Here is a 27,900-nt window from a genome sequence, read left to right on the forward strand (position 1 = left end):
TTTAGGAGGTAGAGGATAGAAAAACCATACAAAGCAAGTCTTATTAGTTCTAGTTTCACGTAGTGTTGTGTATGTGTAAGCAATGTTGGAAGTCTACCGTTATTGACTATAAGCATTTTGATACACTTTCTCTTTTTTTTTTTTTTTATGAACAGATAAAAGAAATTTGACGGGATTAATACTGAACTGAATGCATCTGAACTGAAGGAAATGTTTTAAGATTGCTCTCCTGACGGAAGTTGTACAAAAATGCTACACTGAGGTTTCTGCTTGCACTTCTGGGAAGACCGTAACTGTATTTTTATATTGCAGTTTATTGGCCCATAAAAGACAATGTAATAACAAATGTAACAGTAAACTTATGCAATAGTAGTGATTCCCCTCCCACTGACTGGACATGAGTGATCAAAGGTCTTTGCAAGAAGATAAGCACAAAGTTAGCAGAACTTCCTCAAAGTTCAGGGAGTCTTCAAGAAGCATGCAATCTGATGATTATTTTGCTAGAAAACTTAAAGCTTTGAATGGTAGCATGGGTCCTCCTGTTTCTTCAAATGCATCTAGCAAAACTGAAAATAATCAAACAAATGGTACACCAGCTGTGCCTAAAATGGGGGTTCGAGCAAGGGTGTCTGAATGGCCTCCTAAAAAAGACGGTTCTAAAGAGCTGAGTAAAGCTGCGTGGGAAAACAGACCTCCAACCGGTTACGAGGGTGTTGGCTCAGTACTTCCAAACGGGCAAAATGACCAAAGTGATGGGCAGCAAGAAGAGCTAGAATTGGAATTTACCGAGGGAAAATACTCGATTGGAGATCTCTTTGTTCATTCCCCTCAAAGGGGACTTCATCCCATAAGGCAAAGAAGCAACAGTGATGTGACAATAAGCGATATTGATGCTGAAGATGTGTTAGACCAGAATGCTGTTAACCCAAATACTGGAGCAGCTCTTCACCGAGAATATGGCAGTACCTCTTCAATTGATAGACAAGGCTTGTCTGGAGAAAACTTTTTTGCAATGCTAAGAGGATACCGAGTGGAAAATTTTGAACATAAACCCCTTGCTCCGTTTGGATTTTCTGAGTTTTTCCACTGTGACCCTACAGTTTCTCCAAGTCTACATGCTGCTGCGCAGATTTCCAGGGGAGAATTTGTCAGGATTTCGGGCTTGGATTATATGGATAGTGCCCTACTTCTCGGTCGAGACAGGGAGAAATCTTTCAAGAGGAGACTAAAATCAGAAGCAGTAGAAACATCTCTGTTTAGAAAATTGCGAACAGTTAAAAGTGAGCATGAAACTTTTAAGTTTTCATCTGATCTGGATGATAGACTTGACAGAAATGTTCGTTCTTGGAACTGTCAGAAATGTTTTGCACATTATGATGTTCAGAGCGTTTTGTTTAACATAAATGAAGCAATGGCTACCAGAGTAAATGTAGGAAAAAGAAAAAATATAACCACTGGGGCTTCAGCTGCGTCACAAACTCAGATGCCAGCAGGCCCAACGGGAAACTGTGAATCTCCTTTGGGAAGCAAAGAGGACCTCAATTCAAAAGAGAATTTAGATGCTGATGAGGGTGATGGGAAAAGCAATGATTTAGTATTAAGTTGCCCTTACTTCAGGAACGAAACTGGTGGGGAAGGAGATAGACGGATTGCACTTTCTAGGGCAAATTCAGCATCTTTTTCTTCAGGTGAAAGTTGTTCTTTTGAGTCCTCTCTGAGTTCCCATTGCACAAATGCTGGTGTTTCAGTACTGGAAGTACCAAGAGAAAACCAGTCCATTCACAGAGAGAAAGTGAAGCGTTACATCATAGAACACATTGATCTCGGAGCATATTATTACCGCAAGTTCTTCTACGGAAAAGGTAAATTTTTCTAATGCAACTGTTCTGAGATGTTCATGCATTCGATTTAAGTTGCTTAGTAAAGATTATTTTTTTTTCCTCCTTCTCTATAGAGAGACCTGAGTATTACAGAGGATCCTGAAACTCTTTACTAAAATTAAGCCTGTTATTCTTGTTGTCCCAGAGGGATATTCAACAACCAGTGGGTTTTTTATCAAGTTATGCAATACTTGTATAAGTTCACTAAGTGTGGGGTCATTTAAATTAGTACGTAAACTAACTCCTCTGAACCAAACTTTCACAGCGGGCAGGAGGAAAAGAAGACATTTATATCCAGTAATTGCACTGGAAATACTGATACCCAGAGTGAAAATCATTATTTCCTAAAAGGTGCTTCCAAAATAGAAGGTTTTATTAACGAGGCTTCTGACTCCCTTCTCCTAGATTCTGCTGTCTTCAAGTGTCTCTTGGGGCCTTTCATACTGTATGCACGTATACATACTCCTTAAACAGAGAGCTTCTGATGAAGCTAGTTTTTCAGCTTAAAGGTCATTTTATGCCTTTCTCCTAGCCTTTACCCTATGCTTTTAGGATATGTTCAGATTACAAAGTGCCAGGGTGTTCTTCTCAGCAGAGTAATTATGTTGGCTTGAATCATTATTCAGATAAACTGTTCCCACTTTGTCATCTACTTTGGGTGTCTGTATTCAGTACTACGTTGTGCAATGTGTGTGAAATCTCTGGTTTTGTGGGGACAACCCCAAAATACCTGTCTTTGTCCTTTCTGTGTTAGGTATTACAGCTCAGTCTTTTTGCTGTTATTAAAAGAAAAGAAAAAGAAAATCTGCTCCTGTCCTTAAAAGACTGTTTGTTACTGCCCGAGTCTTCCTGAAGTCATACTTCCTCTGCTTTCTAACTATGTTTGAACAGCAGGAAATAAGTACTGTGCTGTACTCCTTCCTCCTGTGACCCTTTACCAGGGACTTGAAAGGGGATGCAGTGCAGTGCTTGTTTTCACAATACAGTAGACACTGGAACATACTGGCTGTAAAAACACTGTATTTAAAAGGCAAGGAAGAAAAGAATCTGAATCTGTCATGGAAAAGGTAGAAAAAGACACAGAGCTAAGCAAGGAAGAGGCAGTAAATTCAGAGGTTCAAAATGGCATTTAAGCTAGGAAGGTTGTAAAGGATCAAAAAGTGCTGAGGGAGTCAGAGTGGAAAAGAATGGAGAGAAACTTGTAACAAAAGGGTAGTGTATTTTTTGAGGGGCAGAGAGAAGAAAGGATTGACATAGACGGAAATGAAAGAAAGATTGTTAACGGACAAAGGTGGTGGCAGGATAGTTGTTTTTTTTAAAAAAAAAAAAAAAAGACAAGGATTTAGATTTAGCCAAATGAAAGTAGGCTTGTTTGTGAAATGCTTTTAATAATGGATGAGTTACAGGTTCTGAAGGGCTGAATGTGTTTTGTGAAGAAAAATCTTTTCAAAGAAATTGAAAAAAGAAAATACAAAGAGTACTCAAAACCACTTTAAATAATATACTATAAACAAACCTAATGACCTTCTGGAAAGCTGATGGGAATGTAATTAGTTTTAATTAACTTCTGCTCTGATATTATGCACATATGATCTCTTAACTAAGTGTGTAGTATGTTTATATTAAAATAGTATTAAAAAGTTAGGAAATAGTATCTGAGACTTTTATCCCACATATCCCACAAGGAAACTTGAATTGTTATTATCCTTGTTACAAACTGTTCTGTAGGTAGAGTTCTTCAACAGTAAATATGATGTGATGCATTTAATATCCAGTAATAGATTGTTATCCTCTCACCTTTACAATGACGTATAAGCCATTCCCTGTTCCACATTATCTTTCTATAGAGCTGTAACAAAAGCTACATGAGAGAACTCTGTATTGGGTGGCCCTTACAAGTGAGATGGCAAGTCAGGGCAAACATGTTGATGGAACTAAAAACTTCATTTTCAATACCTATTATCTCAAAGGATCAAGCATATAAGGAATCTCCAGATTACATCCAGCCGAACACATTTCTCACCTAAGCAAAGTTTATTGTGGATAGAAGAAATAAAAAAGGCATTTTGCCTTGGCCACCAAAATGTCTTGCTGCTGTGCTAATCTCCCATATAAGAAAAAGTGACATTTAGATGCATACTGAGGCTTACTTGATGCTTTTCCATGACAGTGAGCTCTCCTAGCTGATTGTTCATTGAATTGTAGATTTAATAGCACAGTTGAATTTAACAAAATAATTGTGGAAGGATGAAATAAAAATTTAGCAAACAATAGTCACTTGTATATAGACACATGTAATGCCACCAATTTTCTTTGCCTTTAACAAAATAACTATGAAAAAAGAAGTAACTTTCTGAATATTTGATTTAATTCACAGTTTTATAATTGGCACTTGTCAGCGTACAAGTTTTATTTCTGTTTTAAGATGCGTGGAAGAAATACCCTGGCATGTGTAGCACTAATTATTCCATTCCCTTTCAAGAAATAAGAGATTTGGGATTCAGTGTCTTCTGAAATGAGCTGTAGTTTTATACTGCATATTTATAAGCTTTGCAACTATTGTTAAAATCAAGTCCAACACGACTGATGTAAAATATGTTAATGTTTATGGAAAATATCTTCTCAGTTTTCAGTTAAGATTTGTAAAAGCTAGAATATTTTATCTTATGGTTTTGGTTTATTAATGGGGTTCTTTAGTGAACTATATTTTTGTGGGATAAAAGGGGATGAGAAGGGAAAAAAGCTGTGTTGATTTTTAAAAAGGATAATTGAAATATGCTTTTATTGTCATGACTGTGTTCTTTTCCCCTTGCACAATTATCCTCATAATGCCTTGAGACCTGATTATTACTAACATGCTTTTTGTTTGAGGGATGCTTGCAACCATTTCTTAATATGTTATTGTATCTATCTGCTGATATGAAACTGAAAAAATATCCTAGAAGAAATGTATAGGCTTAGCAAGCTTATGGTATTAACTCAGTTTTGTACAAGTAAGACTTTCATATTAGAAGAAAAGTTGACAATTAGTCCTCAAAATGAAAAAGTGAAAAATGAGGAATATTTTACCATCTCTCTTTAAACAGCTAGAAAATAGCACTTATTTTCTTCTCTTCTCTCCAATCTATACTTTTAAATCAACATAAATACATTTAAATGAACTTAATGAGATTTAAAAAAAAAAAAATGGAGCCTTGAATTAAAAGTGTTTTCCCCAAATCCCAGTATATCAGTAGCCATGCTATTCTTTCATTTACTTCAGCTTCTTTAATTCCCATTCTTGAAACAGTTTTATCTTTTTTATTTTTAATGTACATAAATAACATCTTTGGGATTGTGTCTTTCATGTTCCACAAGAAATAAGCAGATATCTGCCAAGCTTGCATTTTTCTGCTCGGTAATACTGCAGCCAAGAAGTCTAGTAACTGTGTAATACCCTTTTCTAGATTTACATCAAAATGGAAGGCTGTAGAAACCTTAACTGAGAAGTTTACCTTTTGTCAAAGCCTGAATGTGCAGCTGTGGGGAGTTTTTATGTTGTTGAAAGTGTCTGGCATCTGAATCTCTCTCTGGTCTGTAAAACCCGCTTCCATTTGGTAAATTTGCCCATTGAGGCTCAAAGTTTTCATTTAATACTGGGAAATCCATGAGGTATAATTTATCCATGCAGGTAGACTGTTCAGGTTTGGGAAGGAATGTAGTTGGTGAGCGTAAGTGAATAATTTACTGTCTGTGCCCCTTTGATCCCAGCTGTTCCTTCCAAAAAAAAGGGTGCTAGTTGTAATGTGCTGCTACTCATTTTCTCTCCAGTGGGAGATAGACTGTAACCACCAATGTACTTTCATAGAATCATAGAATGGTTTAGGTTGGAAGGGACCTTGAAGATCATTGAGTTCCAACCACCCTGCCATGGGCAGGGACACCTCCCACTAGATCAGGTTGCCCAAGGCCACGTCCAGCCTGGCCTTGAACACCTCCAGGGATAGGGCCTCAACCACCTCTCTGAGCAACCTGTTCTACTGCCTTACCACCCTCAAAGTGAAAAACTTCTTCCTAATGTTCAGTCTGAACCTGCCGTCTTCCAGTTTAAAGCCATTCCCCCTCGTCCTATTGCTACATGCCCTAGTAAAACGTCCTTCCCCAGCTCTCCTGTAGGCCCTCTTTAGGTACTGGAAGGCCACAATAAGATCTGCCCGGAGCCTTCTCTTCTCCAGGCTGAACAGCCCCAACTCTTTCAGCCTCTCCTCACAGGAGAGGTGCTCCAGCCCTCGGATCATCCTCGTGGCTCTCCTCTGGACGTGCTCCAGTGGGTCCATGTCCTTATGTTGGGGACTCCAGAGCTGGATGCAGTACTCCAGGTGGGGTCTCATGAGAGTGGAGTAGAGGGGCAGGATCACCTCCTTTGACCTGCTGGCCCCACTTCTTTTGATGCAGCCCAGGATACTTTGTAGATAGATTTTTGAAAGGCTACTTGAAACTTAATTTAAACTTGATTTGACAAATAAGACTGTTATTATGTAGAGATAACTATCATTTAGTATCCATTCTGAGAGTATTGATGACTTCTCAGTGAAAGACATTCTGCCAAAACTTCCTTACACAGTTCTATAAATACATTGTAAAAAAAAAAAAAGTACCAAACTAGCTCAAAAATGCTAGCAAAGTGGTTTCTATTCAGATAATCTTAAAAGAAAAAATTAGTCTATTACTTTATAGCTCTTTAAAATATAGAATTATAGCATAAATTGGATTGGAAGACATTTCTGGAGGTAATCCAGTCTAATTCCCTGTTTAAAGCTGCTTTTAAAGGTAGGTTCTGAATAGGTTGCTCAGAACCTATTCCCCTTTAGCTGTCCCTTTAGGTTTTGACCATCTATAAGGATGTAGATTTCACAAACTCTCCTGGCAACCTGTTCTTGTGTTTGATTCCCCTCAATGAGGGTCTGCATCTTGTGATAGTTGCATCTTGTCCTTTCTGTATGTATCTTGGAGAAGAGTCTGGCTCTCCCTTCTCTATAACCCCCCATCAGCCCCCCTGCAATTATTTCCCTCCTTAACCTGCTCTTCTCCGGGCTGCACAAGCCCATCTCCTTCAGCCTCTCCCCATGTGTTATATGTGCCAAGCCTCTAATTGTCTCAGCAGTTGACTGGTGGCCTTGTCCTGCTCTGTGCAAAACTGGACACTACTCCTTATGTGGCCTCACAAGTGCCAAACGGAGAGGCATAATGTCTTCTCCTGACCTGCTGGGATGCTCTTGCTAGTGCAGCCCAGAGTGTGGCTGGTCTTCACCTTTGCAGGGGGTTCTGCTGGCTGCTGTGCAGCCTGTTGCTCACCAAGGTCCCCAACCCTTTGCCACAGAGCTCCTCCTGAGGCAGTTCATCCCCAGCCCATGCTGTTGGATGAGCTTGCTCTGTTCCAGATACAGGTCTATACTGGTCTTCATGAGATTTTTGTCAGTCTGTTTTTTTCAGATTGTCAATGGGAGAGTTTGTTTTCACATGTCAGGTTGAAAATTTCAGTGGGTTAGGAGTTGCCTCCCATGAAGCTCAGCTGTCCCGTCTCAGCAGCAGCCTCCAGGGGAAGGCGAGAGTGGACAGTGAAGGACAGAGACCCTACAGAACTCTACCTGTGTGGATGAGTTAACCTTCTTTGCCTGCTTTTATAAAACACTGCAAGGTTTATGCACTTCAGTATCTGCCATGTGCACACATTACCCGGTTGTTAAAGGCTGCCAGTTATGCCCCCTCATCTGTTGCACCCAACGACAGCTCTAACCCCCAGTACATGAACTGTTCTACTTGAGCTTGGTCATGTACGTGAATTTGCTGAGAATGCATTCCATTCCATCATTTAGGTAATTAAAAAAAATATTAAACAGTAACAGCTCCGCTGTCAACTTTTGATAAATCTTTTAGTAACTGGCCGCTAATTGGAATTCATATTACTGGTCACAGTCCTTTGAGGCCAGCTGTCCAGCCAGTTTATGTCCACCTTGTAATTTGCATGTCCAAACCACGTCTTTTCAGTTCAGCTACGCAGATACTGTGGGAGACTGTGTAAAAAGCAGTGCTAGAGTACAAGTAGGTGACATTCATTGCTCCTTCCTCATCCATAAAGCCAGCCATCTCATTGTAGAAAGCAACTGGGTTGGTCATGCATGATTTGCGTTTGGTAAATCTATGCAGGCTGTTTCTAAGCATCTTTTTGTCCTTCATGTGCCTCGAAATGTCTTCCATGAGAATTTGTTCCTTAATCTCCCTGGGAACTAAGGTTTATGGTGACTAGTCTAGAGCTTCCCAGACCCTCTTTCTTGCCCTTTTTGAAGGTGGGTGTAACTGCTCGCTATGACCTTTCAAACATGATAAAGGCTGGCCTTACAGTGATGCTAGCTAGTTCCCTCAATATGTGTCTGGTTTGGTCCTATGAACTTGAGCGTGTCTAGTCTGTTTAAATGGTCTCTTAACTTAATTTTCCTCTTCTATCGGTACTGCTTTACTCTCCCAGTCTGGGCCGGTGGGCTTAAGGGTGAATTTAACTATTCATCAAAGGTTGAAGAGTTACTAGCCTCAGTTTTCACTTCTTAAAACTGAGTTGCTGCTTTGAATGGAAAGCTTTAAATAAGGATAAATGGAATGAAATGAAGAAAGCTACATAGCACTGTATTTGTTTGAAGGCCGTTAGCTTTTTTTGAAGACTTTATGTACATATAGTTTCTCCAAAGGAGTTTCTTACAGCATCAAGCAGAATTATTAATTTCATAGTAACAAAAATGCAAACTATTATTATTATTTCATAGTAGCAGCTGTTGCACTAATTTGAGTTATGTGATATGAGTGACCATTCTGCTCATCAAAATTAGCATTTTGTGATTTATGTACTTATTGTGCAGTTCAGAAGATCACAAGCCAGTGATGGATCTGGTAGCTCAATTAAAAATAATATTTTTTTTCTTGCTACAGAAATTTTTAATGAGATTTGATGAACATTTTCTAGGAGGCTCATACTTCATTATTCTCTTCTCTCTTCATTCACTCTTGTGCAAAAGAGCATCAGAACTACTTTGGAATAGATGAGAATCTTGGACCTGTAGCAGTCAGCATCCGGAGGGAGAAGGTTGAAGATGCTAAGGAGAAAGAAGGATCTCAGTTCAACTATCGTATAGTTTTCAGGACAAGTGAGGTAATGTTATTTCAGTAATTCTGCAAGGAATGGAAAAGTTAACATAGAGTTTAAGGTACTAGTTGTCTGTGGATATGTTGCTAACTTTGAAAGTAAATCTGTTAATGGGAAAGAGATGGTTTTTGTACCATTAGTAAATGTAGTTGCTCCTGGAACAAAGTTTTCCTCTTCTGTACTGCATAAAATTTTTCTCTTTTTGAGCGGCATCCAAAAGGAGGTGAGTTGGCTGAAGGGAACTGCAAGGGGTAGGCGAGGGAACAGATTATAAGAACAAAGCAGAATATAAATTTGCATCAAGCTGCTTGATGTTAAATTTCTAATGATAGAAATAAAAGATTAAGAGATGTAGGGGGAAAGTGAGGGGAAAAATATGAAAGCTAGTACTAGGACTTGTTTGTGTTTTGTTTCAGAATACTTTCTGAGAAGCTTTTTTCGGTGAGATTTTTTTATATACTTCTACATACGTGATTTGTGGAAGCAATATTAATATGTTGGTAAAAATAATTATCTTATTTGGAAGAATAGCACACGTGATCATTGTGGAAGGACACATCTCAACTATTTCAAGCTAATTAGTATCTCTTGCAAACCATTTTCTTTATTACAGCAACTAGCTTTGATTTGTATGAAAATAAACAATGTTAGTATTGTAGCAAGCAAATATAAATTTTTATAATCTATCGGACTATTGCTTTTTATTGTAATTAGGACATAGAGAAGTGTTAGCTAGACCTCCTGATATCTCTGGGCTGGTATGCTTTTACAAACAGATATATAAAACGTTTTTTTAGGCTAGATTTTTCTTTTATTGCCAAAAAAAGGGATGTCTCCGTATGTATGTGTGGAAGGGTGATTCAGCTGACTCACTGATAAGAAATGACTCTTTTTGCCAAATCTAATGAAGATCAAGCAGCACGGTTTAAAGAATAGGTGGATGGGTTGAATGAAGGTGCCATTTGCTGTAATTTACCTCACCTGTCCAGACTCACATTCAACTACTGTATTTGCTTGTGTAGTATGGCATTAAAATTAAAAATTCTTAGTTTTCCTGTTAGTAAGATCATCAGTGCATTTCTTTAAACAAAAAATATATTTTTCACTGGGACAATAAGAGTCTGTCTCCTCTTTAAAAGTTATTTAGTAATCTTTTTTTCTGGCTAAAAAATTTAAAAATAGGGATCTTATTCTTCCTGTTCTTTCTTCCATGTCTTTGCTAAAATCTGAATTTTATATCTTTAAAAGTCATTGTAGTATTGGAACTAAAAATGTTTTGTTTGTTTTACCTCTGCTGCAGCTTACTACACTTAGAGGAGCAATTTTAGAAGATGCTATCCCATCCACTGCTCGGCATGGCACAGCGAGAGGTCTGCCTCTCAAAGAGGTACTAGAGTATGTAATACCAGAGCTGAGCATTCAGTGCCTGAGGCAGGCTTCCAACTCACCCAAAGTACCTGAACAGCTGCTTAAACTGGATGAACAAGGGGTATGTAGCACATGACTTTTCTTTAAAGGCTATTCATTAAAAAAAAAAAAAAAAAAAAACAACAAACCCACCTTAAATGTTTTGCATGGAATGCTAATAAACATGGATCTGTAATGCAAACCATTCACTCTCTTGGTTTTGGAGATACTTGTTATTTCATTGATACTTGGTTTTTCACCGACAAAATGACGGTTGGTTTTCTAAGCAAATTATTTTTAAAATACATTGCAGCTTAGGAAAAAAAATATTGGTCTGTGGAGATTCACTTTAGATGACTGAGTGAGAGAAAGGTTATATCTAAGCTTTTAACAATGGTAAGAAGTGATTTTCACAATCTGTGTTTGCACTTTAATGTGTACAAATGCTGAATGCAAATGAAAATACATCTAACATTTTATTAATATTGTCTATAGGTAAGGAGGCAAAAGGCTATAATGTATTAAGTCTCTACATCTAAAATTTTGGGTTGTTTTTTAAAATAAATTTTTCTGATTAAATTTCAGTAGTCTTACTAGAATAGAATGTTTCTGGGTTCAAACAACTGAAGTTGTGATTGAGTCTAATGAATTAACTGCATGGCAATGAGCTTAAATTTCGGGATAAAATGGTGAGGCTTGTTGGAGTCAATATCGTGAATCTGCTTCATTCTAAGCTAGTGATTAAATTTGTAGCTTCTGAATATGTTGTGAAAGGCAGGCATGTGATGGCTTGTAAATCAATTTTTAAAACTGTGTTTTTATAAAATCTTCATTTAAAGTGAAGATTGCACTTTCTAGGCAAAAGTTGGTATCTGTCTGTTGAATCAGCTGATGGATCCAGTTGATTATGATGGTAGTATAATTAATTTTTTAAAGCTAATTCACTTTTGAATGTAGTGATTGTGGCTAACATTGGTGGTGTCTACCAGAATTCTTCTGTCTTCTTTTGGGCTTGTAACAATTGCTCAAAACCAAGTAAATGTGGACAGAGGAAGACAATTGCTTTTTTGGGTGGATTGTTAAGCTGGTTTTGTATGTATGTTTTACTTCTTTTGTTCACTGTACTCTTTCAGGAGGACTTTTAATTGAAAATTCATTTTGCCTAATGTCCTTATTTTTTTCCTGTGTTTGTCATTTCTTCTGGTAAAACAATAAAGGGAAATCAGAAGCACTCAGCTCTGAATCTGGGAGTTCCTGATGTACTGTTGCTCTCTGTCTTTCCTGTTTGAGCTCCAGAGTGAATTTAGGTTAATCTAATAAAATAATATTCACTGCTCAGAGCAGCAGTATGTTCCAGGCAGTATAGAGTACTACTTTATTTGACCTGACCTGAATATTTCCCAAACTCACTAGATGTATTTCCCACAAATTGGAAACGGAGATTGTCCATTGAGCTGGTCAAAGTAATTCTTTAATCATCAACTCCTAATTTTGTGAAACAGCAGTACATAGCACTTCTTTTTATTTTGGGTGATCATTTCTGAAAATTCAATCCTGTTGTGAAATGGGCTGTCACCAGGCAAAATGTAATATTAATGTATCTTTATGTGCTGCTTATTATGAGATAATTACCTGAACGTAGACAGAAAGCTGTGCATAGAACTGGCATGAGATCCATTTATGCTTTTAATCCTCTTACGTACTTGATGCTTTCAGTGTATTAATCAAGCAAATATAAAGAGTGTTATGCTTGGCAAATGAAGGTGATGACTGGCTGAAGTGTCATGAATTTAAAAATATGAATCATGACCCAGAGGATTAATACCATCACCAGAATAATATTCATTTTGGTAACGGTGTATTAAATGTTTGCATAGTTCCTCAGCAGACTGAAGACTGTTTTGGTGTTTTTATTTCATTTTCTACCTGTTTCATAGTTTTCAGTGAAATCTAGTATTGGGTTATGAAGGAAATTTGTGGCTAAAACTTTGTCTCTAAAATGACAGTAGAAAGTAGGCGCAAATTGGATGGTTGACCTAATTTGAATATATAAATAAAGACTCTGCATTTTGCCAATTTATTCTGGCATATATGATGATCAGCATTATATTTGGCTGTAAATTTACAAGAAAAGTCAACTATTTGTGTGTAACCTGGTCAGGATTTTTTTTTCTTAACCTGTCTCTAATTCCCCCCTAGTTCCCCTTCCCCATTTCTGCTAATGGTTGTTTTTTGTATATACACTTCTTGGTTCGCCTCACATCCCTCTGGAAATATTCACTTCTCTCTAGGCCAAAGGCTGAAGTTTACAAAAAGCCTGGGGAAATCAGGATCTTTGATTACAGTGATATTTAGTAGCTATTGAGTGTCCACTCTCTTGAGGTTCCTTGCCAGAAAAACTCTAAAATCTTCACACAAGGAAAGTCAACAAGTTGTTGCTACGTGGTGAAGAACCTGTACTGTACAAGAAGATGCCAAGATGCCAAGATTCAGTAGTCAGTGATTCTGACTAGAACATAGTCATTCTGAATCGGGAAGGACCGCTGTGCACTTTTAATACATATCCTATACCCAAGAGCTAAACAGGTTTAGAAATTATTTTCTGATATCACGTTATTAAATTGTTCTCAGTGTTACATTAAATGTAAAATTTCTAATTTAGAAATCATGAAATCAGAACCATATCTGCAATTATTTACTTAAAAAGACTTAAATAAGTATGCAGTACCATTTCAAAATGGGCAAACTTCATCCGTTTTAGATATTCTGATAGTTTTTTGTGCCAGTTTAATGTGCCACATAAGAAGATCCTGCCAAAGCTCATTTAGTTACTTCTTTCTTAAGCCTCTATAGGTACCTAGATTTCTGCTTCTGCACAGTCCCCATGATCTTGGCATGAAGAGTTCTTTTGCTTAAGTCTTCTAACTTCATAGTCACGAGTGCTCCTAGCACATGGGTAGGAGGTTCAGATCACTGCAAATCAGCTTGCAGCTGCTGCCTTGTTTAGGAATAGCGGTATTGGCAGAATCAAATCTGTACATAATTGCCTAGTGTTTACAGTACTTGTCCATGAAGTGAAAACCCAGGATGAATTCCTTCCTTGGGCTGGGGAGTTTCAGATCCTCCTCTTCAAAGTCTCCTAGGACATTGTTTAAACCATGATATGGTAGGTTGTTTTGGAAGAGAGAGGTACGCTTCACTCCTGTGTGGAATTATATTGGTATTTGTGAACAAATTCAGGAATGACTTGTTTCCTCAGAAAGTATGGCATAGTGTGACTGCATATTTCTAGAGTGAGTATTTTGCCCAGGTGCTTCTTTACTGTTAGTCGCTCCCCCAATTGTTGGTGGCTCAGTTAGCATTTAACTTCTCCACTCCTCAATTGTAGTATGAAGTCAAGGAAATGAACTTAAATTCCCTATGGTTTAAGCTTAACTATTTGACACAGAGCTGGTATAGAGGTGGCAGTGCACTCACAATTGTTATAAGTCTCTACTGGAAAGTGTCAAGTGACAGCACTGTTTCTGGTAATCTAATGCTCATATGAACAGTTCTCTTCCAGTTTCCTCCATTAAATGTTAATTCCAGCGTCCCACTGAATAAAATAGTCACCAGTGTGCAATCTGGAACCTTTTGTTAAATACCTAACTCTCTCCAGGCGGTGTTTCAAAATGAGGCTCAAACAAGGAAGCACTCTGGATGGACAGTATCTAATGCCAGTCAAAAGGAAATGACAAGAGCAAGCTGGTATCGTAACCCTGCCCTGCTCCAGAGTTCAGTGGTCTGACTCAGGCAGCTTCTACAGTGCATCCATAACCCAGAATCTCCTCCTATTCAGATGGTCATCCCTCCCATTTCACGTCAAACTTTGTCACACTTCCTAGTTCTTCTGTGTTCTGTGCTGCCCAGGTGGAACCTTACTGTAGCACCATTCCTCATTCCTGTCCTTACTAAGCCTGTTCTTTGTTCCTAACTGCTCCCTGGTCAGTGGCCTTCTGCCAGAGTGTGTTCCAGGAGGACTCACCCCTACATACAGCACTTATCAAAGGGAGAGGATGGATTGGGGCTCACCAGAGAGGCAGGTGGGCTGCCATTGTACATTACTCATTCCTGCTGTGCTGCAGGTTTTCTACACCAGTAGACCAAATTCTGTAGTGTGCATTGCTGGGAATATAGATCTGCTGAAATCACGGAATTAGGCCTGTTTGTACTAGTTAAAATGAGAAGATCCCGCTGATGGGCCTAACTTCACAGTAAGAAAAGAACTCCATTGATTTGTGATGTGTTGATGTTGTGAAGTGTTTTACTATTGACTTTAATAGTCCAGCATTTCCCTGTTACTTCATTTTAATATATTTACCTTTTGGGCGTGAGATTCTTGATGTCAATGATTCTGTCTATGGCCTTTAAAAATCTTCGTTAACTTGGACATCTTGGATTTTTTGTGTGTTGGTTGTGTGTGAAGGTAAATAGTTAAACCAAGAATGCTGTCAAGTTAAATCTTGAATTGCATGGGAGACAAAGAAAGAATGCTAACTTAAAGCAGCACCATCATGAAAACACAGAATACTAGGTTAGTAAAAGCATAGTGAAAGCTTTTATTTCTCCAGGGCGATGAGGATCTGAGTACTGGGGTTTTCTTTTGGATTTTTCTTGGTTTTTTTTTTTTTCTTGACTGTTGGCATCTGGCCTATATACAGCTCCCCATTTAAAACGGAGAAATGCAGCATTTATTGAAGAGGGAAGCTTAAGGATCATTTGAAGTCTGGAATGGTATTTTTGACACTTTTTTTCTTTCATGTATGTATGTTTTCTTGAATCGACCTTCTAGTATTCTCATCTTGTAGCTTTTCCTCAAAATTGCTGTGGTGAAACATCAGTGCAGTAGCATCTCTATGGATTTCAGTTTTACAATATACTTAACATGGCAGACCATGTGTTACATATGACTAAGGTGAAGCAGACTGTTCTTGTCACTTTCGCTCTAATAGGAATACATACAGTCTTTGCATAAGACACATTTTAAACACTAATCCTGAAGTTTAAGAGAAGTCTACAGCTGAAGAGTTGATTTGAGTTGTGAATATAGATAAATGTCTTAAGGGAATCTGGTGTGACTGATGGTCTCTGTCAGTTTGAAGCTCTAAAAGTTGTCAGTTAAGAATAATAGGACTAATCCATTCACATGGAGGTTTCCTGTTTGTCATCTTAAGTACGCATAAAAGCTAAGAAAACAAGACAATGCTCTGCTCAAGAAGTAACCGTCTCTTTTTGTACTTGTTTTTCTAGTTTTTCCACTTATTTATCTGAAAGTAATTTCTCTTTTTAATGTTCTAGAATTGAAACTCTGTTTAACAAAACTATTTAACTGCAATCTGATTTTTAGCTTGAAGTATACTTCTGAGAATTGACATACTATAACGTGCAGTAGAGTGTGCTTTTATAGGTAACTACGTCAAAAGTCTTCATGTACTGGTTTTATCTGTCTTTGAATAGGGACAGGCCCGTGTTCTTTCAAGACAGTTGTTGGATTTTTTAATTTTTTTTTCTTTCTGTGGTGACCAATTCCCCAAATCAGAACACTTTTTTCACTTTCAGTTAACTTCTGCCAGGGGTTATAAGAGTGTTACTATTTTAATTATTAATATTTGTTCTAGTATTGACTTCCCTTTGCTTCTGTAATTTTTCTTTTCCTCATTTTCCTTTTTTATTTCAGCTGAGTTTTCAACATAAGATTGGTATCCTTTACTGCAAAGCAGGCCAAAGCACGGAGGAAGAAATGTATAACAATGAGATGGCAGGACCAGCTTTTGAAGAGTTCCTTGATCTGCTGGGCCAGAGAGTACGGCTCAAAGGATTTAGTAAATACAGGGCTCAGCTAGATAATAAAAGTAAGTCATGTTTCCAACCTATGGTAGAAACTATAATTATCCAGTTGATCTTTTGCAAATCCTGTTTTGTCTTTTCATGCTCTTAACTTTGGGTTTTGATTAGTAATATTGTATAGTAAATGAAGAAGATGAAGTGTATATTAAAAGCGTGTTTCACGCCTTGTCTGAAAGGTTATTTGCTTTCTCTGTGGCATTAGTAGAACTGAAAATCAAAGCAACTTAGTTCATTTGTTTACACTTAGTTAAAATCATACTGTGTGAGTGATAACTTTTTATATATTTCAGAATTTCTCAGCTACACTTTAACGTCTTAAAAAGGCAAAAGAAAAGAGATGTATTTCAAAATACGGAGTCATGACAAGGGATCATTTTCCTTATTTCAAATAAACTTTTGTGCTTCTTTTTCATCATCATGTATATTGATGTTTGTATTTGAGGAGCCATCAAGTGTTCTCAGTTTTCTGGTTTCTCACACATGCACAGTAAGGATGTTATCATTTGGCAGTTGATAAACATTCATCTATCTAATCCTGCATTATTACTGCCATTTCCTAAGGTCTTTCAGTTTCCTTAAGTGCAATAATATAATAATTTAATTGTAAAAGTTTGTTGGGTTTTTTAGCGAAAATTGGAACCGAAATATTGCTCTTTAAAAAGTCAATGATATGTTAACACGCTCCTTTATTATCATTGCTTTTCACTGCCCTTAAAAACTACATTAAACTGAGAATGATTTAGGTTAAATTTAACAGGATTTTGACTACTGATCACTATGAGCTGTGATCTAAGGATATCTAGGTATTAATCTACTTTATTGTAACATACTATTTGTATAGATATCAAGACCAGATATAGGGAAGAATTTTTTTACGATGAGGGTGGTGAAACACTGAAACAGGTTGCCCAGAGAAGTTGTAGATGCCTCATCCCTGGAAACATTCAAGGTCAGGTTGGACGGGTTCTGAGCAACTTGATCTAGTTGAAGGTGTCCCTGCTTATTGCAGGGGGTTGGACAAGATGACCTTTGAAGGTCCCTTCCAACCCAAATTGTTCTCTGATTTGATTTGTATAATTTTTGCTGTAGCTTGCATACTACATCCTGAAAATAGAATTATTTATATATATATATACTGTATATGGCCTGTGTACAACAGAAAAGACATATTTTTGTTAGCGAAGTACATCTTTTTAAACTATTAAATCCTGCTACTTGTGTGTGTATTCTACTTATTCTTCTAATCAAATGGGAAAGTTGCTTGAACTCCTAGAGATAAGCTGCCAAAAAGGAAGGTTAGAAAGATGCACTTAAAGGAAATTAAGGAAAGATCATATTTTCTTGCAAGGGATATTTTGCCTTTCAGGTAGTCACAGAGATATAGGAGTTGATAACTCCTCTTATTTGCTTCTCTGTTCCTCCTTCTACTTACCCACCTGATCTAGCCTGATTCTTGGGAATATGTTGCATGTTTTTGCTACTTCAGCATCAGTCTTCATTTAACTGTAATACATCTAGATTTTATTCTTTTTTTTTTTTTAAATGGTACATTTGAACGGTGATCAGCGTCATAGTCATAAAAGGATTTCTCCTAAACCAACTGGTAGTGCACTGTTGGACTGTCATCTCCTGTACAGCGAAAGCAGAGAGACTTAATGTTTCATCTTATAAATTTTTGGAAATGTCTAGTGCATGTACATTGTGGTTGGTACCCAGTGCAGATAAACTGTCCATAGGTCAATCTCCAGTGGGAAATGAGATATGCGAAGTTGGTGATAAAACCTTATGCTTTTGCAATGAAGGGAGACCAGCTTTGCAACTCAAGAACCCTCTCACATTCTCTATCTCTAGTAGTGGTGGGAAATGGTGAAAAGTGAGCTGAATCCTATGACAGATTCTAATTTATGACTTATAAGGTGGGAAAGCTGCAATTCCATAGCCCTGTCAACCTACGTAAGCACCACATTTATTTTTATTAACATTATTGCCTCTTTGCTTAAATCCATGCTTGTTTCACTTTAATAATTCAGGCTTGATAGAGACTATTGCATCCTATTTCACTGCAGAATGATAACTCATTTTTCAAATTAACGTGTAGAAATATTTATTAACATGCTGTGGATGTCAGACTTCTGTCATGAATTGATAAATAGGGATGAAAAATTCAAAGGAGTAAGGGGTGTTTTGGTTTTGCTTTTTCCTCAATCAGAGCATGACCGAATACCACCTAGTAATTTTTACATATGAAAATGTATGCTGGTCTGTCAAGCAAATTCAGTTTCTATGTTTGCCATGGTTCAGTATGAATGTACATTGCTGATGGGCATTATGTATGTATCATTCAGTAACATAATTTTAATGTTTTGCTAATGTTGTATACCAGTAACAATATTGGCCTGTCATAATACGTTCTCATAGTTTGCAAGAAACAGAATGGAATTAAGAGAGTTCACAAAGATACAGTCTTCAGTTTTATATGAAATGTAAAATACTGACTTAATTATCATCTTTTTTGTGTTATACTTGTTTTTTTTTAATATAGTGGCACAATAAGTATTACTGCATGTCATATTTATAATTGGATAATACATTGATCTGACTGCCTGCAGGTTCAGAACAGTGTAATAATTTCGACTGTAGTAGCTACATTTTTGGTAGGTGTAATGTTTCAGTAATATTTCTTGCTCAGTTTTTGTAGAGTTCACATTCAGTAAGTTTTTCTATTCTCAAATGTTTGACTAGATGTGGGTTTTTTCTTAAAAAGTTAATTTTTTTAAAAAATTGGTATGTTTAATTAATATTTTGTAAGTAAGTAATTAATTGGTCCATTTCTTATGGAATGTAGAATGTTGTGGTGGGCTGACCTGTCTGGCAGGTAAGCTCCCACCCACTTGCTTGCTCACTCTCCCCCCACAACAGGATGTGGGAGAAAATCAGAAGGGCAAAAGCAAGAAAAACTTGTGAGTTGAGGTTAAGACAGTTCAACAAGTGAAGGAAAGTAAGGAAAAAACCAAACGCGCCCTCTTCCACCCGCAAAACCCACAAACCCACCAAAATACCAACCTTAACACCACACCAACCAACCAACAAAAAAAAACCCACAAAAACAAGTGGTGCAAAGGCTGTCACTTGCCACCTCCCATCAGCTACCCTGGGAACATCTCCCTCCGCTCCAGTTTTACAATAGAGCGGGACGTTATATGGAATGGAATATCCTTTTGGTCAATTCGAGTCAGCCGTCTTGGGTACCGCCCAATCTCGTGCCCACCCCTAGCATACTCCCTGGGGTGGGGGACAGTGTTGGAAATGGACAAAGCCCTGATGCTGTGCAAACACTACTCAGCGATAGCTAAAACATTGGAGTGTTATCAACACGGTTTTGATCCCATACAGAAAACACAGCACCATATGGGCTGCTATAAAGAAAATTAACTCCGTCCAAGCCAGACCCAGTGCAAATGCGAAGAACATGTGGAATATATTAACCACAAACTCCTTTCTGCCCTTCTTTACCGCATTTTTAATGGCATGCAGTTCTAAATCCTAAGATCAAGAAATAAGAAAATTAGAGGAAACTTTACCAATTCAACACCATATAATTTGTTCAGTATGTTTTAAAACATATCAATCTACTAGAAATGAGGAATTAAGAGATTATTATTAGAACATTAATATTCTCTTTTGTAATGTTCAGATTTTAATTATGGATTATACTATGGATAAATTGGATTATGTTTGCATTCAATTTCCTTATATCTGTAAAGAGAGAATTGAAGGCGAAGGAAATTGAGGAAACGTCGCAATTTATATCTAAGGAGGAATAGTGCTGGTTAACTTTTGTTTGGTAAAAAGTGCTTTTCTGAAAAAAAAAAAAAGCAGATTTTTTTTGTAACTGAAAAAAATGTTTAGCCATTTTTTCTCAAACTTTGTGAAATAAAACTAATGTTCAGAAAGGAATGAGGTACAGAAACAGCATAGATAGATTTTTTTTTTTTTTTTTTTTCTTTTTCCACTAAAATTGTCAGCAGAGTAATGTTTGTAGTAGGAACCATTACATAAATTTAATCATGGTGGGCCTTAATAGGTGTTCAGTAAAGCAGCTGTTGAGTTAGAAGATTTCAGCTTGCTTAGTGTAAGGGACTAAATTTCAGAAGCAAAAACTTGCTAGCTCGTTTCCAAAGTCAAGGTGCTAAATCAAAAGTACTTAACTAAGTAGGATGTTGCATTAGGAGAGGATTGGTTTAAGGGTAAGGAATCAGCCTTTCTGTAATATGTATTTAAAGGGACTGTTTTGTGCAATATCTGTTCAGGGTAATTTGACTTCATTTAATATCTAATTACAAAAGGAGTCAGGGAATAGCGTTGCTGAGATCACTGTAGTTTAGGCAGATACTTGTATTTCACAGTATAATTTACTTCCTCCTTCTATCTCTTCAAAACTCATTCTTTCTAAAATGCAGTGGAAAGGTTAAAATGGAATTAGGTTTTCAACAAAGATTTTAAAATAGAGGAGTGCAATAATGTTTGGGTTTTTTTAGCAACATTTAAGCAAGAAACGGCAGTGGTAATTATGCTCTCTATTTCCTATGTAACTGTAATTTACATTACATCAATATTAATAAATGAAGTTAATTTTATTATTGTACAAACATAACTGATGAAGACAGTTGTAATATGAATGTCTTCAAAATTATACACACACAAAAATACTTTTCAGGTTTAAGGCTTCGGATACAGCATGGTTACTGTTGCGTTTAAACTTAATTGTATGTTTATAGACTTTTAACCAGAGAATGAACATGGCCAATTCTTTTTGGAATACAGTTACTGTTTAAAACAAAACAAAACCCCAAAACCATAAAGAGTGTATGGAAGAGAGTGCTGGAGAATGTTTATTGGTGTAGATAACATAAAATTATATTTAAAAAATGAGTGAACATGGAAAAAGAGAAGAAAAATTGATAGTTGTCTTGACTCAATAGGGTGCTTTAAAGTTCATTGTACTTACTTAAATAATCCGTACACATTAAAGAAGGTGAATAAAAAGGACTGATTTATGACTACAGAGTAAAACTCCTCTAATTTGCTGTAAACATTCTGAAATGCTAACTTCATCAGTAAAATTCCTAAATAAATAAAAATATTAAGTCATATGATAATGAAACTTATCTTAATAATTTTAAAAGACCTGAAAATTCCCAATAAAATTATTTGATATTGTACTACAATGCATTATGTACATACTTTATGCTTTTAAAATGTCTGAGCTGCATTGTATGTTTTAATGTCAGATTTGAAGTAGCATTTTCAGTTTATTTTTGGTAAAGTATGGGATTAGTCAATTGTCCTTATTAATGTATTAAAGAATGAAAATACATATTATATAAAACTGTACTGAAGTAGCTAAGTGTTCATTCTTTTTTTTTTCATGGAATGCCAATATATTCAAAATTAGATCTTTTAGGCCTCATAGACAGCAAACTTTTTGTGCAAATTCTTGCAGGACCTTTCTATGTCATAATATGAAAATAAAGAGTAGATCTTCAGCTGATGCAAACTGATTTTGTTCTACTGAAAAAAGTTTTAAATTGCATTGATAGATTTAAATCACAGCGTGCAGAGTGGTGTCCTAAAGAGTAATATGAATGTTCTATTTTACTGACCTTCTTACGATTAAATTCATTTTCAGCTGATTCAACAGGAACTCATTCTCTGTATACTACCTATAAAGATTATGAGTTAATGTTTCATGTATCAACAATGCTTCCATACATGCCCAGTAACAGGCAACAGGTATGTTTTTTAACTTTTCATTGAAATTTTACATTATAAATGACATTGAGGGGGTTTTCAAAGGAATACTGATTTAAAACTAAATTATTTTACATGAAGTATGACTTTTTCTTGAACTATCAAAAGGCATTAGAAATCTCATAGGATTTTTATACTATATAACTCAGGAACTTATCGTATCTACCTAATTTCATTATTTTATTAAAAGGTAATGTTGCTTGTGGTGAAGGAGCTATTTTCGGTTTGAACTGGATTTACATCTTATGTATGTTTTAAACATTGGACTGAATGAAGTTTGAAAATAGTCTTATGGTTAAAATATGCATGTAATAAGTAGAATAGTTTTAAAAATCTTAATCCTTATACTACGGATCTTGAAATGTTTATTAATGTGTTAGCTTCATAATAAATGCTTAGCTATATCCTTCAAGGTATCTGCTTGTGAAGACAGAAAACTGCAATGTATTTATTTTATTTCTGGAGAATTCCCTTTGCTTATGTAATCATTCAGAATATCTTTAAAGCATTAAGGATGGCTAAAAAACAGCACAGCAGCCAAAGTGTGCAGTGCACCAGTAAGGTTGCTCTGTCTTGCCTGTCTCAGATATTTCTTGCGACTGAATTAAAAAGTACAAGCACATTTGGTATAATATATCAACATTAACACTTAAAAAAAGAAAAAGTCAGAATTGCTCGTAGGTCAGACTGATAATAGTTCGTAACTTTCTGCACTACTACTCTGCATTTTCCTAGGTGTGCAGAAAGAAATGTTGGATTTATTTGGTTAGTTTTAAAATATTCTGCCATTGCCATGCAAGATACAAAGATTTCAGTCATTTTGGAGGCTTGTCATGAAATAAAGATGCTATCTCACTTTCATTTTGAACAGCATACAAAAGATGGTTACTGATTGTTAAACCATATGTGAGTTGTATCTTTCACGTCTACCCTATCAGTAGGTCTTGTGGGGAAAAAAAAAAAAAAAAAAAGAGATGTGTGTCAAGGCAGCAAGAAAAAGATAAAAGAAAGTGATTAAAATTCTTGAGAATGGATAAATGAAAATCGAAATGGAAGAAAGTGTATATTTATGTATTTTAAAGAGTCGGTGCATAATGTTCTGAACTGTTTGAAGGACTGTTTCAAGTGAACAGTTAAGACAAACTGCAAATTTTACTCCATTACATTTAGGATTTAGATGTGTTTTAAAGAAACTAAATTAGGAATCAAAAGACAAAGAATCTTCACCATATGAATAATATGAATGTTTAGATGACTCACATCTTAATACATGTGGCTTTCAGAAGACAGAATGTTCAGCTATGTCACATTCTCAACTGTGCCAATAACTAGTAATCAAGGTATTGGATCATCACCACTGATTTGAGATTGCACCATTTTTCTAAACTTTCACTTACACCTTATTACAATACAGGATTAATTGAGTAAACACAGTAGGAGTTGGTCTGCCTATAATCAGTCACAACAATCTTTGACTGGAAAGCACATGTAAATAGGCAAAACTGTATACTATTAAGAAGATATAATACACTGAATGAGCTTGCTTTAAAAGGAAAAAAAGATTTTCATAGCTAATCACAGGCACTGACAGTAAATATGGCCTTACTTGGAGTTCATGACTTTTGTCGTCTTTCATGACTTTCCCTTGTTTGTGAAAACAAGATATCCTCTTGCCACAATTCACTAATTTTCATAATTGTTTGCTGTTTGTCAGCTTCACTGCCGTGTTGCTCAGCTACCCCCTGTTACTGTCCTTTCACTTCTTCCTGTGCGTTCCTTTCATTCTCATAACTTCCTATGTGTCTTTATTTATAGACAGGTGTCAATTCTTGTGTATAGCCAAATCTTCCAATTTTAACTCCATGGTTTCCCCCAGCAACAAGCACTCCTTTCCACAGTGTTTTAGTAAGCTCCCATCATTGTCACGTTAACAGGTTCAATATTTAGTAGAAGCACCATGTTGTTATTAATGGCTTTCTTGGGGTCAAAATAATGTGACAGTTTTCCAAGTTCAAGTGATGTGCCTATCTGAAGACCCACCACATGATTTTTTCTTTAGGTGCTGGGATCTAGCGGTATTTGCACAGCATGGACACTGTCTTAATGAAATGTGACAAGCACACCCAAATGACCAGAATTTAGCCAGCCTTAATGTGCAAAAGGGGTCTATAATCACTGTTTAATTTTCTTCTATTACTGTTTAGTTTCAAAATACATACTGAAGTGTGAACTGTATCAACAGTGTTACTTCTCAGAAGCTAGGATAAAATTCAATTGGGTCTTTCTCCTTGAGACATTTTAAACGCTGAAGACCACAGATGCAATTGCATCCGCTGTGCTCAAGACAGAGAGAGACTTACAGGTGCTGTGGAATATGAATGTTGTTTGTCTCTTCAGGGTTTGGCTCACTAATTCTACATACCCAAGTAAAGGGAAGTTAGGGACCATGGTAATTTTCCTTTCAGGTTATGTTAGCAATGAAGACCCCCATTCAATAGCTATTTTTTGCTAGCGTATTGTGTATGTACTGACAATGAGATTGATGCATCCTATCCCTATATGCCTTGTTTGGTAATGACTGGGCAAGGTATTGAGACACTCTTCATCATCTGGGACTATGACCTTCAATGAGCAAGCACTAAGCGTTGCTTCGATTCCAAATACCTGTGAGCCAAAACCAGGCCACACCAGAATTGTTTGTTGCTTCTTCCAGGACATAACTACGCCCTGCTTGGTCCCTGATCAGGACATGCCTCTAGTTTTAGAGCCAGCAGGAGATCCAAAAAGCAAGGTAATTTTCACTTTGGCTGCAACATAGGCTGGGAAACTTCAAGTCAGCTGCTCCTTCCCTAGGACAGACAAGACTACCAGCCCTGGTGTGGCCAGTTTCTTTTCCTTTACTGGCCTTTTCTTCAAATCATAGTTCGAGGCTTTCCCCTTTAAACTTTACCTTTGCGAAGTCCCTTTCCAGTTCGTTCCCTTGCAAGTTTCCCATTCACACATTTGCAGTCTGCTTGTGTGCACGTGGTCAGACCTCATTGATTTAAATCAGTTCAAATAATCAGTTTTCGCCTGGTTTAATGAAAATTTAAAAATGAAACAGATATGCAATAATGAAATAAACTTGTTGAATTTAAGCTACTGTTAAAATGATTGGGATAACAAGACCTGTGGTTATACCAAATGCGGTTTAACCAGATCCGATGAAATACATTTTACCATTTATTTCTGGTTTTGGTACTGGTTAAGAACACAAATTAAAAATAAAACTTTTTAAACCACTTATTTTAGAAATGTTAAGTTTGAAGATTTTCGTTTTTGACTCCTAACATGTTATCATTTAATTGAATAAAGAATATATTTCACTGCTACTTCAACAAGAATTCCTTGTTTTGCAGTTTGATTAGGCAATTAAAATAGATTTTTATGACTGGGCATAACCTGTAAATATGCTATGTTTTAAGACAGTTCTTTTCTTCAGAGATGCATATCTGAAAATTAAGAATTGAGTAGTTAAAAATCTCAAAATTAATATAGTAAGTATTACATGGTATAAATAATTCTAATCTAATGGATTCTGCTTTTCTAACATATTTTCCTTACTGAACTCCCCTTTGCGTGTCTTGTATTCTTACATAAAAATTCACTGATTTCCTTTTGGATGCCTATTGTACTTTATTGGGTTCATTTTCAAATTCTACCATGCCAATTTAGACCGATACTAGAATGATGTCAAAGCGTGTTTGATGTCTCCTTGCTGTAAGTAATCCTCTGTAATCTGTGCACCCTATTGAGAGTTCCTATTGTGCTCTGCATGGGCATGAGACTCTTTCTGTTTATGTTAGAAAGGCAGATTTCAAAAAAAAAAAAAAAAAAAAAAAAGAGAGAAATACAATAACTCCCCAAATCCCTAAACCTGAGCAGACCTCAAAATGGGAGAGGAAGGGGAAACTGAGAACCTGGAAAAACAAAACAAAACAAAACAAAAAACAACCTGAGAGGTAAAAGTCGGGAGGAAAATCTAGGTTATAGAATGGAAAGTAGAAAAGGGTTTCTTATAAATCTTTTTGCTTAGTTCCGGTTTCCTTCAATTCCTTTTTCATTTTCAGTATGCTGTCCTTATCTCGCATTTCCCAGGGAAGTATGTGTTCCCTCCTTCTTTATTCTTTTGCTATTCCTTTATCCTATCCAGAGCACTTCTTTCCATCTTCCAGATCACCCCTGTTAACTTCTCGCCCCTTTCTAAGTTCTTTGCATTATGATAACTCTGTGCGCAGCCACGACTGTGCTTTGCCTTTGCATTGTGTTGAAGTTCACTGACCACTTATGCATGACAGTTATTTATAACAGTGTTACACTGATTTTTATTTTAAAATGTTGAAGATGTCACTAAGATCTCTGCAAGCTTGGTAAGGTTCTTAAAAATGATGACCTGACTTCCTGTTCCCTCTTAGAGGTATAAGCTTATGAAAAATAGTTTAGGGATAGGATATGGGAACTGCCATAATTTTGCAAAGACTATTTTTGCTAGTAAAATTTCAAGCACTTCTAAAATTTACCCCTTAAGTGACTACTGTTCTTGCTTAAGCAACCTATGCTTAGCAGAACCTCCTAAAGAGGTCTACAAAAGTAGAGAATATTCTTGAAAACAGTGATTGTCTTGAGAAATAAATACAACTTTAAAGAGGATGTTGCTTTCTAGTTTTTTTAATTTTGCTCTGTGGAAATGTATAGGCATGAACCACTATAGCAAGAAAGACTAATTGGGCAGTTAGTTATATAACAATGGCAGAAATGAATCACCGTGTACCTCATAATTGGAAGGTTTCTTACAAATTGAACTGTGGTGTAAATTCCAACCTGTGAGATAATAATGAACTTGTGCTTCACTACTATGATCTAATTGTACAATTCACTTGCTCAGCAAATTAAAACATACTTGACACACTTGCGATCAGTTCCACGTCATGTACTTCTGTAATTTGTATGCAACAGGATGTATATCTTAAATTGCTCAAATAGCCAGTTATTTTGATTTTTAGTCTTAAAAACCTGAAAACTTAACTGAGCCACAGCTTGTACGAAGTCATGTTTTCAGTTCTTATATCTGTTTTAAATTTTCATCAAAAGTCTTATTTCTTGGGGAGGGACTTTTTACAAGGGTATATAGTGACAGGATGAGGGGGAATGGCTTCGAACTGGAGGAAGGGAGATTTAGTTGAGGTATTAGGAAGAAATTTTTCACTCTGAGGGTGGTGAGACACTGGAACAGGTTGCCCAGAGAAATTGTGGAGGCCCCATCCCTGGAGGTGTTCAAGGCCAGGCTGGATGGGGCTTTGAGCAACCTGGTCTGGTGGGAGGTGTCCCTGCCCATGGCAGGGGGGCTGGAACTAGACCATCCTTAAAACTAAACCATTCTATGATTATATTTAAAATAATATAGATATAAAAATCTCTTTGACCCTTCTTTCTACCTTTAGGATACCATACTTTGTGTTATTTTATGAGATGTAATGAAACATATATATGGGTCTTAGGCTTTAGGATATGCAACTTTGCTTTTTTTGTGGTAGTTGAAATACTAACTTTCAGTGGAACTGAGAAAATGCAAGCAAATACTCTTTTATTAAAAAGATTATGATGTTCCATAAAATCAGCTCAATAGAGAAATTTTTACTTGTTTGGTCGTAAAGTTTTCAAATAAATTTATTCATGTGTTCTTTTTAGTTACACGTGAGCTAA

General features: G+C 36.5%; 1 protein-coding gene across 2 annotated transcripts in view; it reads left to right on the forward strand.

The window, feature by feature from the left end:
• Nucleotides 1-397: 397 nt before the first annotated feature.
• Nucleotides 398-27,900, forward strand: part of SIPA1L2 (signal induced proliferation associated 1 like 2) — a gene marked incomplete at its 5' end in the record, with an annotated part of 89,655 nt that continues 62,152 nt past the window's right edge. For both annotated transcript variants that reach the window (XM_082481871.1, XM_082481872.1), the window contains 5 exons: nt 398-1,862; nt 8,927-9,060; nt 10,355-10,543; nt 16,178-16,352; nt 22,037-22,140. In XM_082481871.1, coding sequence (XP_082337997.1) covers nt 398-1,862; nt 8,927-9,060; nt 10,355-10,543; nt 16,178-16,352; nt 22,037-22,140 — 2,067 coding nt within the window. The remainder of the gene's footprint in view (nt 1,863-8,926; nt 9,061-10,354; nt 10,544-16,177; nt 16,353-22,036; nt 22,141-27,900) is intronic.

This window comes from Vanellus vanellus, assembly GCF_965231255.1.
Source record: "Vanellus vanellus genome assembly, chromosome: 3".
Taxonomy (NCBI): Eukaryota; Metazoa; Chordata; class Aves; order Charadriiformes; family Charadriidae; genus Vanellus; species Vanellus vanellus.